This window comes from Amblyomma maculatum, chromosome 2 (genome assembly GCF_055883805.1).
Source record: "Amblyomma maculatum isolate TAMU_Amacu chromosome 2, ASM5588380v1, whole genome shotgun sequence".
NCBI lineage: Eukaryota > Metazoa > Arthropoda > Arachnida > Ixodida > Ixodidae > Amblyomma > Amblyomma maculatum.
Genome location: NC_139345.1, coordinates 103,634,823 through 103,650,751, shown reverse-complemented (window position 1 = coordinate 103,650,751; position 15,929 = coordinate 103,634,823). Strand labels below are relative to the sequence as shown.

The following is a 15,929-nucleotide window of genomic DNA, read 5'->3' as shown; positions in this document are numbered from 1 at the left end:
CATCGCATCATTGCCTTGATCACAACAGTAATTAGTGCCTCGATAGGCAGCCAGTTCGTCCCTGTAGGTGACCTGTCGTCTGCTCGAAAATGCACACCGAAAACGTACCAGCCCCTCGAGGGCGTCTTGTGCGCATGCGCGACGCGGCACCGGTCACGCCAGCCGCGCCAGACTGTAGAAGCGGCAGTTTTTTGACGCACCCGTCGTAGCCGACGTGCCGTGGCCGACGTCGCCGACTGAGCCAGTCGCGTCGAAAACGTCGGACTATATTGGGGCCTTTAGTCGCTGGCTGTTGCTTGGCTGTTGCCTCCTCTCGCATCATCCATCTAGATTTCCCTAGTAGCCTCAGTACCAATCCAATCCAATCCAGATCGAAAATGGCAGCTGCAGCATTTCGGCAGCAACTTTCCAATTTAGCGGTGGCCGGTGGTTCACCAAAAGATCAAGCTGAAAGGTGAGGTTATCTCAGTATGCCAGAATTTATATGAACTTACCGATTCAAATTACCTTAATATTGAGCGTAATTAAGTAGCATGTTGGCATAAGGACGCTTGGTGGTCCCATTGTTCACACTGCTTTTGCGAAGTTGCCGCTTGGCAAAGCGAGAAAGATTCAAATTTCTCTTTCGAATTCAACTCGGAAAGTACTGGTTGTGTAAACTTGTGGTCTGTGGCCTACTTTTGGAAGCAAAATAGGCTATGTGGACAGTCCACTACAAGCCTTGTAAATGTATCTTAATGAACTTAATGCACATCACAGCCAATTCTTGACGTATGAATTTATAAAGCCGCCGCCCGTGGCACACCCACTTCGGCGTGCCTGCTAGAAGCTGGCTAAGAATCACCATGTTTAACAAAAGTAGGGATTAGTTCGCTAATTGCGTGCGCGCGAATTGCGAATAGATGATGGTTTATCTTTGATTCGGTGCAAATTAGTTTGAGTACTTGAAGAAGTGAAATCAGCAGGTTAGTTTTCCGGGAAGCAAGCGTAGGCTTTGTGAGAAAGCAGAATTCAATGCAACGGCTCCAATGAATGGAACATTTTTCTTTTGGCACCGGTGAATATCAAGCAAGTCTCATGCGTCCAATGAAGGGTATTAAGCCGAAGGAATCACCTTAATTAACTTTATTTGATGAAGTTTGCAACTGTGACAGAATCTAATAATTGTTTTTTATACTGCAAGCTTTGTTTGTTACATGTGTTCCTTGAAGAGGAAGCTGTCGTGAAGAAAACAAAAAGGAAAGGCTTAGATCAACAAAGCTCATGAAAAAAAAAAATGCACTAGTGGCTCTCTCAGAAAGTGCATGCCAAACGTTACTGGGCATAGCTTTTAATGGGAAGGTAGAAGGACCTTGAGAGGCATTTAAGTCTATTTAGCACTGTTAGTGGCTAGTGGCAACTAAACTCTATCTTCATCTCCTTACATGCTGTTAAGGAGGTTGTCACTCTCATTGGAGTCACTTGACGAGCATAACCCAACTTCTTACTCATCATCACTATTCCTGAAACCTGAAATGTCTGAATTGGCCACATTGGGGCTATTCTCATAATGTGCAATGTTCTTGTCTGCCGGTGGAAAGTTACCGATTTCTTCCAGATTAATACTAGCAGTCTCAACTCGAACCTCCACTATGGCATCTCAGCAAAAGACTGTGTATGACTGAGCACTACTTGTTGCCATTTTCACACAAAGCACCGCAAAATGCGTGATAAGCTGAACTCGTCATAAGCCAAACGGTGTCTCTTAGGTGGTTAATTTGAATAGAGACACCAAAATACAGTTCTTTATTCTGTCTTTAGGATGACGCACAGCGCATTTCAAAACATGAGCAGCTGCCTCGATTGTATGAAAAAGTGGGAAATAGTTTTCAATTGAATTTTTCTGTCATAGAATCTTTATTTCGCTTTCAACCTCCGAATGATGGCGGTGGCGTTGCAAAGGTGTTATGAGGCATACAAACACTGCAGTGTTGTCGCTGTCTAGTTTATTTTATTTCTTACCAACTCTTATGCAAGCCGAAATGCACATGCAGAAAAAAAGTAGTTAGAAGCGACTATATTGAAAATATTTTATGACGTGACGTGAACTTATCTGGACATCACAGACGTCATGGAGCGAGTGAAGCGAGAATCGAAACCGCATGATAAGAAAATTCAATTAAAACATTTAGCTGGCATAGGTCAATTCTACACCATGCCTCATGCACACTATCGTCTTGCATACTATTCCTAATAATAATAATAGTAATAATTAAAAAAAACATGCATCCACAATTTTGCCGTGCCTACTCTTTAAATTCTTTACACTGCCTGGAATTTTGTTGATAGTTGTAGGCTTCTTTTCTCTATTCACTCAGTCCCCCAGTGGACAGGCAGGTTGGTTGGTATGTGTACCAGTGGCAAGCTATATGTTGGAGATTGCATTTTGTTACTAATTTGTGAGTTATTTATCATACGTACTTGTAATAGCATCATGTCTTTTCATGGCAGGTTGAAGGTAGAATAAGTAGAATTTCAACCAAAGTCGTTAGGAGATTGGTTTGGTTTGGTTTGTAAGGTTTAACGTCCCAAAGCAATTCAGGCTATGACAGACACTTCTTTAGGGGATTGGGTTTTGTGAATGCTATGCTTGAACTCTTTCTATTAATACTTGTATTGTGAGAAGAGCTCTTAGTGAAATGCAGTCTTCCTATTCTTTTTTGCAGGTATAGAGCAGTCCTAGAGAGCATTCTGAAGAGTTCTGATCAAGAGCTCGTTGAAGGACTGAAGGTTTTCGTTGAAGCTAGTAAGTTCAAGTTCCTTTATGTTCTGGCACTAATAGTGAGTGACTTTTTTTATTATCCCTGAATCCCTGTGCAGATTGCAGCAAGCACCTTGGTTGCAAACCTTTGTATATTCTTTGTAGATGTAATGTGTGTGCAGCCTCAGAATTACTGGAAAGTTTGGCCTTGTTTTAATGCTACACACACTGACATACCTTGACAACAGCAGTGAGCACCTTTTACAGCGTAATCTGCTATAGGGAATCCCCTGGAAAACGTTCCCACTGCCCCATATTTGCTTCAACCCTCTCCCCGCACACACAAAGAAAAGAACTTCTTAATTAATCTCTTCTTTAATGGCTTTTCAGACCTAAGTAAGGATAGTGAGCTTCTAGCTGAGTTGTTATGAGCACCTCGAAGCATATTAGAGGAGTGTGTTGAAGGATTTTGTGTGTTGCTGAAGCAGGATATTCCTGTTGGTTGTTCATTCTTCCTTTAGTTAATTTTACCAGTCTGTTCTGTGAATGTGTAAGTACTTTCCTTACCACAATGAGGGAAAGTTGGGTATACACTAGTATTGTGAAATATGTTTTCATTGCTCATCGGGGGTTAGTACTAAAGCGATCTCACTTGTGAGCATTCAAATTAATAGTCATAATTTAAATTTTGAGCTAATTGAACATGCTTGGAGATTTGATTTTAAGGAGAGAGCATTCAAATTTTTGGATTTATAGGGACAGCAGCAAGCTTTCATAAATGTATACAGGTGCCTTGAGCTATTACTTGGTATGCACTTTCGCAGTGCTAACACCAGTCGTAACAGTTGCATTCTAATGCTTATCCTAAACTTTCTTAGTTGTACCCGTGAAACAAAGTTTTCAGATATATCAATTGCTCTGTTATTTATAAATTAACTGCTCTGAACTTTCTACGTGTGCAGTTAGCCGACTGCAAAAATTTATGCCAGATTTTTGTACCCATTCTTAATAGTACCTGAAGATAGCAATGAAATGAGGGGCAACTGGCATGTATGTGTAGCAAATAACATGTATGAAAACACAATTCATTAGAGGAGCTGGCAAATGAGAGCAGTTGACACTGTCGCGTCACACCCTGAGAGCAAAGCTTAAGCGTTCCCGCAGTTTTATAACTAGTAGTGCTGCTATCAAGTTAGTATGCTCAAAGTCACTTTAGGAACCCTCATGAAAGGTGGAAATCACTGGGAGCACATTTTATGATAGCGTTTAAAAAAGTTAGATTCAAGGTTACTGCAACAGATGGCGTACGCTTTCATTTTCTCATTACGTGTCACAGTGCAGCCGCCACACATTACCATTTATCATTTATAAAACATTTGTCAAACATATGTCAGAGAGGAAGATCACTCTTTCTTTATGCTGAAATCAGCTAATTTTTTCTTAACGGTACATCTTCCGGAATATAGCCAATAGTTTGAAATAAGCTGCAAAAACTATTTGTCTACGGTATACTAGTTTTTATACCCGGAGATTTTGAGCCAAAAGCGAGAAAAATAATGAACGACACAGTAATCACACCAGGTCTAGGGAGGATATGGAATGAAGTATGGAAGGACAATGTGAGCTTTCCTTTTTTTTTTTTTTTTTTTGCCATTTCATTCACAGTTGTTAATGAAAATGTGAGCCTTGTGATATCACGCCAACTGCTGACTGACGTTGGAAACCACCTGACTTCACTGTCTGATGATGTCTCGAAGTCAGTTTCCCATTTCACGTTGGACAAGGTGCAGCCTCGAGTCGTCTCTTTTGAGGAACAGGCAAGTTGCAGTCATGCTTCTTTCAGATAGCAGCGAGAGAGTTGGAGTGAACTCACCGCCTTGCTTCTCTACTTATGGTAAATATAGTGAAAAGACGTATTAGGTAATTTTGCGCACTTATTTGGAATATGTGGAAACAGGTGTGCATGTAAAAAAAAGATTTTTCATGCTAATACACATTATTTTTTTTTTAGGTTGGAGGAATTCCTATTCCGCAGAATTTCGTCTCTCTGCCCAATTTTCTCCCCCCCCCCCCCCCCCCTTCCTCCATAACACAGTTTACTAATGGCGATTTCCACTAGTCGCTCTGGAGCACTCTTTCTTGCCCTGGGAGGACAATTTCAAATTCCACTGGTCACTAAGATGGGTTGCGTGTATTCCGCTGGTCTTCTGGAGTATCTCGACCAGAGTTGGGTCTCGCCGGAAGTTCTGGTCAGTGATGTCATCACTTCCGGAATTTTTTGGCGTTTTTAGCGGTTTCAGAGATATCGGCAGTGGGCACTGGGCATCACAGTCTTTTTGCGCTAATATGTTGTGGTGCATCTATTGAAAAACATCTACAGCGTTAAAATTGTGCAAAAGCAAGTTGCAGTGGGCCGCACTCCTGCCTATTTATCAAGACAACAACTCTGCTGCTGGGATGCGACTTCAACTTCCGGAACCGGCTCAGCATTACTTCTGCCGCGTGCTCTGTATGTTCCGCTGGTCAAACAAGGGTGAGTCACTCTGTAGCGGTATAGGTCGCTCTATTCCGGTGCAGATGCCCAGCTCCAATCGACCAATGGAAATTGCCATAAAAATGTAGGGGCCACATTGCAGCATTGCTGTGAAAGTTAAACTCTCTTGCAGTACTTAAGTGGTTACACTTACTTATAGACTCTTTGCAAAACTCTGGAAGTCAGCTTTTCTGCACCGCAAAAACCCCTGCACCATGGTGGCCAAACCTGTTTTGAGAGCCGAAGTTGAGTGCAGGCAGGATATGTCTATTGTGACAGTAATGGCCACGTCTATTTCCTGCACCCCTGCTCCCCAGGTTCATACATGACATCAGGCTTGATACAGAAGTATTCTGCGCTGCACCGAACTTGTGCCCCCAAAACAGGTTTGGCCGCCATGGTGAAGGGGTTTTGCTGCACAGAGAAGCTGACTTCCAGAGTTTTGCAGAGGGTCTATTGGGGTTTTGGAAGTTCACAGTTAAGTAGGTGCTCCTTATGTAATGCACCTTCCATGTTGTGAATGTTAACTGTTGTAGGCTGGTATCCTGAGGGTTTTGTGCTTACCTTTGCCTCTGCAGGTGGCAAGCATCAGACAGCACTTGGCAGAAATCTATGTGAAGGAACAAAGCTGGAGAGAAGCGGCCAGTGTGCTTGTTGGAATTCCACTTGAAACTGGACAGAAGTAAGCGTACAGAATTTAAGAGAGTGGCTTTTGACTTTTTTTTTTTTAACAAGGTTTCTGTTAAGGCTTCTTCTCCACTATTCATTCACTTGTCTTTTGCTTCTTCAGGAGAGTGCTTGAGTACATTTTGTTTGCAGCGTATAAGTGGCTCTAATCAGTGATGCAAAATTTTGCTTGATGCATAACATTCTGTGCACTTAAACTTGCATAAATATATTTTTTGGGACCATGATATATTTCACTGGGAGGGTTGCTGCGAAATGTTCTAGTGCTGCTTCTCTTCTTAAGGAGAGTGTGGTAAATGAAGTTGCCAGTAAATTGCTTTCTTGTAACCCTCTAACATCCTTCTGTGTAGTGACAAATGATTGTAATGAGGTATATCGCACAAATTTAGAAAATTTAACTTTTTTATGTGTGGTCATCTAAAATTGTGAGCAAATCACACTTTCGATGTTCTTGGAGCATTGCAATTTTTCTTTTTTAATTTTAAGTGAGTCATACTTTTGGTGACCCTGACACATCATAGATTCTGTGAGACTCCCATGGCGGAGGATGATCTACCTTATACTATCATCACGATGAGAAATCAGAAGAGTTCAAATGCCACATTTCTCTGACCAAAAGTAAAGCCATACAGGGCATTAGACAAGGAAAACGTGGAAGAAAACCTTAGGGTCGATTGTCTCAGTTTAACTTTTTGTGCGGTTGCTCAGTGCTCTGCTAAAAACTTTTGAAAGGTGGACGTTTGAGAAAACGGGAAGAGGGGAGCAAAGAGCAGACATCTCGAGAGAGAAAAAAAACGACAGCACATATGCACAATAGTACTTCTCTTTTTTTTTTTTTACCCATTTCCAGCGCATGGTACGACTTCAAATGTTCTGTTGGCTCTATCTACATGCCAACGTCTCGCTAGCACTAGAGGGCAGGGATTACGTTTGCCTTGCGTCTAATACTGAATGTTCACTGTTAACACACTGTGGTGAGAAACTGAATTTTTTGAAAGCGTAACTGTAAGCAAGATAAGTAGGCACTGATTTAGTGGTAATATTGCACGAGAAGGAAAATGCAGCTTTCCAGAAACAAACAGTAATGAAAACGAGTGAAAGAAGAAAAAAGTCGTAGCCACACTGCAGACTCAGTGAAGTCCCGTTAAGGGGGACAGAGTTTTTGGAACATTTTTCTTGATTTTTCGGTTAAATGCAATGAAAAGGCACAGTCTTAATCAGTTTCTCGCACTCATTTCAAATATGTAGTCACTTTTCTGATGGGTCAATTGGTTTTCAATATAATTTACATTTTCATTCTTTTGTTATAGAAAGAATAGAGAAAAGACAAGCACTAATCAGAAAGTTATATTAAACATGTGGCCAGGTCAGTTCAGTTCTGTTCAGTTGTTCAGTCGTGTCCAACTCTTCGTGACCCTATGGACCATATCACGCCACGCTTTCCGGTCTCTCACTATCTTCCTAACATCACATAACTTCATCTGCAGTGCCTCGAGGATGCCATCTAACCATCGCGTTCTCTGCCTACCCCTTCTCCGGCGACCCTCAACCTTTTTCAACATCAAATCTTTCTCCAGCGACTCCTCTCTTCTCATCAGATGACCAAAGTAGCTGAGCTTTAACTTTAGAATTTGACCCTCCAATGAGCAGTCAGGGTTTATGGTCGACAATATCAACTGATTTGATCTTCTGGCAGTCCAAGGAACTCTCAAGAGTCTCCGCCAGCACCACAATTCAAACGCGTCAATTCTTCGGCGGTCAGCCTTCTTCACAGTCCAACTCTCTCATCCATACATCACAACTGGAAAGACCATAGCACGAGTTATACGGATCTTGGTTGGCAGACTAATGTCTCTGCTCTTTACTAGGCGGTCAAGGCTAACCATGGCTTTCTTTCCCAGAAGCAGGCGTCTCATAATTTCATGGCTGCAGTCTCCTTCCGGGGTAATCTTGGAGCCCAAGAAGAGAAAATCTGTCACAGCTTCCACTTCTTGTCCCTTGATGCTCCAGGACTTGATAGGGAAAGACACCATGATCTTTGTCTTTTTAATGTTCAGTTTAAGCCCAAACTTCTCACTCTCTTCTTGTACACGCATTAGAAGTCTCTTGAGTTCCACTTCACTTTCTGCCATTAAAGTGGTATCATCTGCATATCTAAGGTTGTTGATGCGTTTTCCAGCAATCTTCACTCCAGCTGAAGACTCGTCCAGACCGGCCTTCCTCTTGATGCACTCTGCATATAGGTTAAATAGGCAGGGCGACAGTATGCAGCCTTGTCTCACTGCTTTCTCAATCGGAAACCAATCAGTAAGACCATGCCCAGTTCTGACTGTGGCCTCTTGCCCTTCATACAGGTTCCTGAGGAGACAGATGAGGTGAATTGGAACTCCCATCTCTTGGAGAGTTTGCCACAATCTGCTATGATCTACGCAGTCAAACACGTTTGCATAATCAATAAAGCAGAAGTAGATGGGTTTCTGGAACTCTCTTGCTTTTTCCCATGATCCAGCGAAGGTTGGCAATCTGGTCTCTAGTTCCTCTGCCCTTGCGAAACCCAGCTTGCACGTCCAGAAGCTCCCGATCCACATACTGCTGCAGCCTACCTTGGAGGATTTTCCACATCACCTTGCTAGCATGCGAAATAAGCGCGATCGTACGGTAGTTGGAACAATCTTTGTCACTGCCTTTCTTTGGAATGGGGATGTAAACTAACCTACTCCTGTGGCCAGGTAGCATATAGTATAAGGAATAAAAAATAGGAATTACTTTTTTGGTCTGGGCAATATTAGTCATTTTAGAACTTGTTTACGTTTGATATATGGAAAAGTGGTTGATCAGCCATTTAAGTTGGAGTGCACAAAAACAATTTGCAAACATAAAATGAGAAACTTGTTCCTAACATTGAAAATTTAATCACTTGGGAGCATGCTGCAATAAAGATTATTCTGTTATCTACTTTCAGTGTGAAGATGTCCTCGTAAACTAGCAAACCACCAAAATTTTGTGTTTTGAGGAAACATGAAAAAAATGAGCAGTGATGGGATTTATTCAGCTCATTTGCACCTTATGGAGTGGAATTAATGATCCAGAAACTGAACAGGGTGGTAGGTATGTAGGAGATGGTTTGTAGGTTTCCAAATATTGTTATAAGGTGGCGAGCCGATTCAGAAAGACAGAACATAACTGATGGTGATGGCACTATATGACGTTTAATGAAAGATGGCGGACCTAGCGCGAGCGTGCCTACCCACGCCAGTGCCCGCTTCTTCCTCGCCCGTAACACTACCCGGGGTCACCGAGCGATCGTCCCGATCGGTGGGCAAAGAAGTCAAAGTTGATCACATTTATTACTTATGACATGACGATGATCTTGTGTGGATCGGTGAAGACAGGAGAGAAAGAAGGTAACGGCTTGCTGCCTTAATGACCGATGAAGTCTCAGGTCGGCGTCTCGGGTCGGTCGGATCCTTTGGTCGGGTCATTCATGCGCTGTGTCTTGTGATGTGTGGTGGCATCTCGGGTCGGTGGGGTCTTAGCGTCTGGTTACTAATCTTTCTTTTTGTTTGTGGTCAGGGCGGGGGACTGGGCGGTGGGTGGAGAACGGCGATATCGCTTCGGGTCTGGCAGGCTGGGGAACTACCAGGCGATCCACTGCCGACGGTGCAGGAAGATACAGGGCAGTCGACTCAGTCCTCCAAGTTTGCCAGCAGTTTGAGCAAGCAAAACACCGTCGTGTTGCTCCCCGCTTCGACCGCTTCCCAAACAAAGCTGCTACGTCCTCGTGCGAAGATATGCCAACACTGCAGCAGCCGTCTCAGCTGTCCAACTTGACCAGGATTGTTTGCTGAGAGCTAGAAGCTATGATGCTCAGCTGGCATATGTTACTATAGCCATCGTTCGGCAGGAGTTCACAAATGTGAGCCTCAACGCGAGCATGGGCTTTAGCTCTGGCCAGCCTCCCACACAGCCCTCGCTCCAACCTAACGTTCCTGTTGTAGCTGCTGTGGCTCCTAGGGCGGCCTTCTTGACCCTGACCCATTACCGCTACCACCACCCAGCAGAATGGCGCACCTCAGACGACCGCCCTGTCTGTTTTATCTGCTCCCGTGTTGGTCACATTTCTCGCCATTGCCGCAGTCTTTGGGTACCGCCACCTCGAGCTCGCTATTATCATGATCGCAGCGACGATTCCGGCCCTCATCCAAACTCTCTGTGTGACATCCCCTCCCGTGACTACAGCTCTCCCTCTCGGCCTCTAGCCACTCGCCATCTCCCCAGAGCCGCCGCCCCCACTTGCCCCAATCTCGCTGTTCATCGTCCCCCCATTTCTCTAGTTCTCTTTCAGAAAACTAACCAATGCAGTGCCCAGAGGTAACACTGCATTGCCGACCCGGCCTGAAAATCCTCTGGTGACCCTTGCTCATTGCTGCAACATTTTAGGTATCTGTGTGAACGGTGTCCCTGTTAGTGCCCTCATTGACACGGGGCTCAGGTTTCTGTCCTCACCTCTTCATTTTGCCGTCGCCTCAGGAAGGTTGTCACACCCGCAGCTTCGTCAACCGTTCGTGTCGCTGCCGTCGTGAGACTGTGCACTGTGCGTGTGATCATTTGCGGTCGCACTACCGCTGTGCTATTCACTATCATCGACCACTGCCTTCATGATGTGATCCTATGCATATACTTTTTAACGGCCCATGCTACCTTGATTGATTGCTCTGCTGACCTTCTTCGCTTAGACCTGCTCTTCTGCTCCGAAAGCACCAATATCAAGCCCTGCCTCCGAACCGTTAAATTTGTTCATCTACTGCCTGAATCTGCCATCTATGTTCCGTTGGTCCCGTACCCTGCTCCTCCCCCAAAAATGTTATGAGGCGGCAAGCCGATGAAGAATGGAGACAGAACGTGGCTGATGGAGATGGTAGATGACGTTTAATGAAAGACGGCGAACCTAGCACGAGCACACCTGCCCACGCCAGTGCCCGTTTCTTCTCCTTCCTTGACCGTAACAACATCACCTTCAAAAAGTCACTTTAGCCCCTTAAGAGCCCCGTCTCCTCTTAATTTAGCCTTCAATGGAGCAGGAAAAGTGTTCGCATTATCGAATGGCCTAAAAAAACTGCCAAAAACCGTTTGCATCACAGCAGTTTTATCTAACGAACGCCTGGAATATAGTCTTCTATACATTTGAGATTAATCAAGGGGCAATGATTGTTTTTCGCAGATTCGCGGGGTGCTTTTCTTTGTTTGCGCACACTGTTGGCAGTGTTGAAGAATCGCTCCAGAACTGCAAGTTCCACCGCAACCCTTTGTTGGAGTGCAATGCAGCAGTGGCGCTGGCGCAGTTGCTTTTTCTGAGGATGCTTCAGCGCATGGACTGTCACTTGTACGGTGAAGCATACTCTCAAACCGCAACGGTTCAGCATACTCCGAGTGGAGGAAGCACGTGGATGCAAGAGAGTAAAATATGAGCAGGCTTTAAAACGGTGCAGTGCTATTCCGGAATAAAGCTGAAAGGCTAGTGATGTGTGCTGCAGTGCCTGAAACGGCCTGACTGGGCGATGCACACTCCCGGTAGCAATGGCAGGATGGTGTGAATTTAAGAGAAGCAAAACTGAAAATATGCCATAATAGGACGCACACCTGAGGTGTACGGCCTCTGCTGTTCCATAAAATGCATTTCGAGGGAGTTCTGGTTGGACAATAGCTGGCTTTATGGGCCTTACCTTGAGACTATCCCCCATCTGAATTAACGGATGCAAGCCCACCCAAGGCCAAATTAATGAGTGTCCGATGCCGTAGACTTACATGGGCATTATTAGGGACTGCGTTTTTAGTCCAAATTATCCAATTTTGAAATTAACGAGGGGTAAATTGACAAGATTTTCCTGTAGAGAACAACGACGGGAGCAGAGCTTGTTTTTTTTATGTGCGAGCGGTATGATTGGCATCGGTGCGCTGAAGGTCACAAGCCACCATGCATACCGCGATTGTCCGAGATATCTGCAAACTATCTGGCCTGTATCTCTGGTTTGAATGCGTGAAAACAGCGCGGTTATGGAAGCCAGCTTTGTGCTCATAGCTTTTAATGCGTAGTCACAGAAAGTTGCCCCAAGCTTAGGAAACTTGAAGCCCGAGAGGTAGGGGGAAAAGCTTCCGCCGTCCACCGTGAGGAGAACACTGGTTGCTGTAACTCATCCTTGTTGCGTTCTAACCAATGCCAGTTGAATGATTGTTTGCTGTGCATGAATCCTGAGACATTGCAAGGTGCAGTAAAGGTCTTAACTTCTCTTTGTATGCCTGTTTAGTTTTTGGAATTTTGTTTTTGTAAAAAAACTTGCATAAATAATGAAAATAGTTTTAGGGCTCATGTCCCCCCTTAAAGGTTATCTAACTGTAACAGTATGAAGCAAATCTGAACTGTTGACTAACGTTTCTAAATGGTATTTATGCTTTTACCAGACTGCAAAATTTGCAAAATTTGACCTTTGCCACTCACTTTCTATGCTAAGTGAATGAGAGAGCGTATTGGTTGTTCGTCTTCGCCTTAAAAGCAACGTGGTGTCCCTTGCAGGCAGTACTCTGTTGACTATAAGCTGGAGACGTATCTCAAAATCGCTCGCCTGTACCTCGAAGATGAGGATCCTGTTCAAGCTGAGGCATACATCAACCGAGCCTCATTGCTACAGGCAGAAACCAAGAATGAGCAGCTGCAGATCTACTACAAGGTAAGGGCCTTTACTGGTGGGCTGATTGTAGGAGCCAATTTCTTGTGTACTTCACAAGCACTCTTACATTTGAAAGTTTCTCATTTGCTGCAAAGCTAAAGCTAAATTGTAAAGCTAAAGTGTAGGTGATGATGGGGAAAGCCATTGTTTTGCCAGTTTGGCTCTTTGGCCCTGTTTGGAGAATGTCAATAGTGTTTATGATGGAATGGAGAAGTGTCCCATTTAGGGTGTTTCACTGCATAGTCTAAGCAGCTGTAACCAAGTCGGAATCCATCCGTTGTGACTTGTCTCATAAAAGACTCAGTGAAGTTAAAGAAACCTTTCTTTCTTCTTGTAATTAGAAGCGCACCTAAACCATTAAGTAGCTTGTCTGAGCCATCAGACATTTATGACTGATTGAGATTTCTTGCTTTCTTCTTTAACTGTTTTTGTATTTATATTGTGACCCTCTGTATACTGAAAATTGTTTTCGTCACTGTATTTCACTGTAAGTTGAGCTTGTTTTGTGGAGACAAGCAGCAGCATCTTTGTATGGTAGTGCTGCTGCTTGTGTATTTAGATCATTTAATGGATGATATCTTCAAATTGTAATCTTTTTCTTGGCAGGTGTGCTATGCAAGAGTCCTGGATTACAGGCGAAAATTCATTGAGGCAGCCCAGCGCTACAATGAGCTGTCTTACAAGCCAATAATCCATGAAGATGAGCGAATGACTGCTCTCCGGAATGCACTCATCTGTACCATCCTGGCCTCTGCTGGTTTGTTATTTTTGGATGCTCTGCTGCTTCTTTTTGCTGCACAGCTGTTACTTGCTAGTTGCTGTGCCCGTAGGCATGTGTAGGGCTGTGCATTAGGGGGAGCAAACTTACACCACAGCGCCTCCCCAACCCCATCCCACCAAGGCCCCTATGGCCGAAACTTAGTGCTAAGATGAGAAATGGTTATAAAACATTTATTTTGATGTGATGAAATTGCAACGTATACAAAATATTGAGCACTTAAAAACAAAAGAAGTTTTGCCATGAACGCAGAATTAAAAATGTCTTGCTTCTCGCAACGGTCAAAAACCTGCACTTTTAAAAAGGACATCACAAGTTCAGCAGAGCAAATATATGAGGCAGAATTTTGTTGTTTCCTTACCCCTTAGATGGTTAAAAAAAGTGCCCCCTCCCCCCCCCCCCCCCCCTTTCTTATGCAACAGTCCTCCGATATAACAGACCAGCCTTAATATTGCTTTTGTTGATTTGCATGCCCAGTTGTATGCATGCTAACAAGGGTCATCGGATATCATGAAAGTGCATGACCAAATAATTGTTGCATAACGGTGTTGTTTTGTTCTGAAAATGCTTTAATTTAAACGGTACACCTGATGAAAAATCGCAGTACAAGCGAGGGATGGGGAGGCGAGGGAGTAGCTTTCAACACTAATAATTAATGGCTACATGCTACATTTTCATCTTCCTATGTCTGTGTGCCCATCCATACCGGGAGTACAGACTAAGTCACCTGGCCATATAAATTCAGGAACAAGTGGAAAATATGTAGATTATTGATGCAATATTTTCCAGTGAGGTTCTTCTAACCAGAGCAAAGCAATTGAACTGAAAAGAAAATTGGGGTAGTTTAGGTGGGGCGGCGATTGAACCATGGACTGTAGGATTGCAAGACGGACATGCTACCCACAGGCGCACTACCCACAACCCACAGAGGCTTATTGGTTCAGTCTGAATAAAGATGAATCTTGCCCATTGTTTTTCAATGGGGGCCCGCAAGATGATTTTCGGGGTCCACGAAACCCACGGCCACACACACAAAGAAAGAAACATCGTGCAATAGCTTTGGCCGGCTTGGCTAGAGACAGTTTTGCATGGTTAAAAGCACGGAGGTTCAAAGCCAACTTCAGTTTCTTAAATCAAAATAAGCGAGACAGGAGTGCAGAAATGCAGGGCATGCACGATAAAGAGGGAGAAGAGAGAATCTACGGTGTTCGTTGATACCAGTAGCGGTGAAACTCTAGCTCTGACTGCGTGGCTATAAACCTACTTGAGTGTCCAATGAGCAAGTGGCGTGGTTGGAGGAGTCAAATTCCTTCTAGCGGCATGCGTATCGGCATTGACGCGTTGCATTTTCCTCATGATTTCTGCAGCCTGTGGCGCACCAGCTTATCTAGTGCACATTTTTCAGGGGCCAGTTCAGTCTTTACTCAATCTCAGTTCTGCGACCTGGTCCCGGATCCACACAGGATCATACCGCCCCCCCCACCCCCCCAACCCACCTTCTATCTCAAGGGGTCCCTCACCACTTCCACTGGTCTACATGGGGTCTCTGATACATCCATGGCTGAGAACCACTGGCGCAGTCAGAGAAATAAAAGAAATGCTTGCGGCGCTGAGGTGCCGATAACAGGGGAGGATTCTATGTTGTACACATTATCTCATCGCTGCTGCCGTGTGGGTGCTTGCAAGTGGTGTTATGAACAGGATGCATACAGGTTTCTTTAGTGACGGCCTTCTTTGTGCTCCCGTGCATATGCATGGGATGAATGCTTCGAACAGCACATATGCATTCCTGCGGTGGATTAATCTAGGTATAGCATTTCAAAATGGTAATTTTTTGACGAATTCTGACAAAATAGTGTATTTTTCTTATGTTGGTAATGTTTTCAAACTTGTGTACAACATTTCTGCATTATTTTGGACTTTTTTTACAGGCTTTTTTTCTTGTGGAAGGCCTACAGCCTTGATAAAATGTAGTAGAAGGCTGATTCAACATTCACTGCATTTCTGAATGCATGTTAGGTATAATGATCATCTTAGGTTATTTTTTTTTATCTGATAGCACTTTTTTTTAATTCCTATTTTACAAAGCATTTGGGGTCGACATTTGTAAATTGTATACAAGATGTCGCATCAAAACCCTACAAATCATCTGACTAGAAAACCAGGATTGTTATCATATATTGTGGAATGCCATTAGCGGGTTCAAAATACTAGAGAAAAAATTTTAGAAATTTCAGAACAAGAATAGACGTTGATTTTTCTAGTGTTTCTTCAAATGTGTTGCCACAAAGGCCAGCAAAACATTTCTTTAGATTACTACACCCTGGTAGATTTTAGCAATGAAAGATAATTACAACCGAAAAAAAGCATAAATATGGATACGATGATTTTTTTCTTTTTTTTTTAGGAAAGGGTGATTTCTGGCCGATTTTTGTGATTCATAAGCCACATTGCGCCATAACTAAA

At 43.7% G+C, this 15,929-nt stretch overlaps 1 protein-coding gene across 1 annotated transcript in view; it reads left to right on the top strand.

Annotated features, from left to right (window-relative positions):
• The first annotated feature begins 329 nt into the window (after positions 1-329).
• CSN4 (COP9 signalosome subunit 4) overlaps positions 330-15,929 on the top strand; it is a 30,531-nt gene continuing 14,931 nt past the window's right edge. Inside the window, exons 1-6 of the mRNA XM_084594932.1 lie at positions 330-454; positions 2,706-2,785; positions 4,406-4,557; positions 5,852-5,955; positions 12,532-12,685; positions 13,292-13,442. Coding sequence (XP_084451058.1) covers positions 378-454; positions 2,706-2,785; positions 4,406-4,557; positions 5,852-5,955; positions 12,532-12,685; positions 13,292-13,442 — 718 coding nt within the window. The 5' untranslated portion in view covers positions 330-377. The remainder of the gene's footprint in view (positions 455-2,705; positions 2,786-4,405; positions 4,558-5,851; positions 5,956-12,531; positions 12,686-13,291; positions 13,443-15,929) is intronic.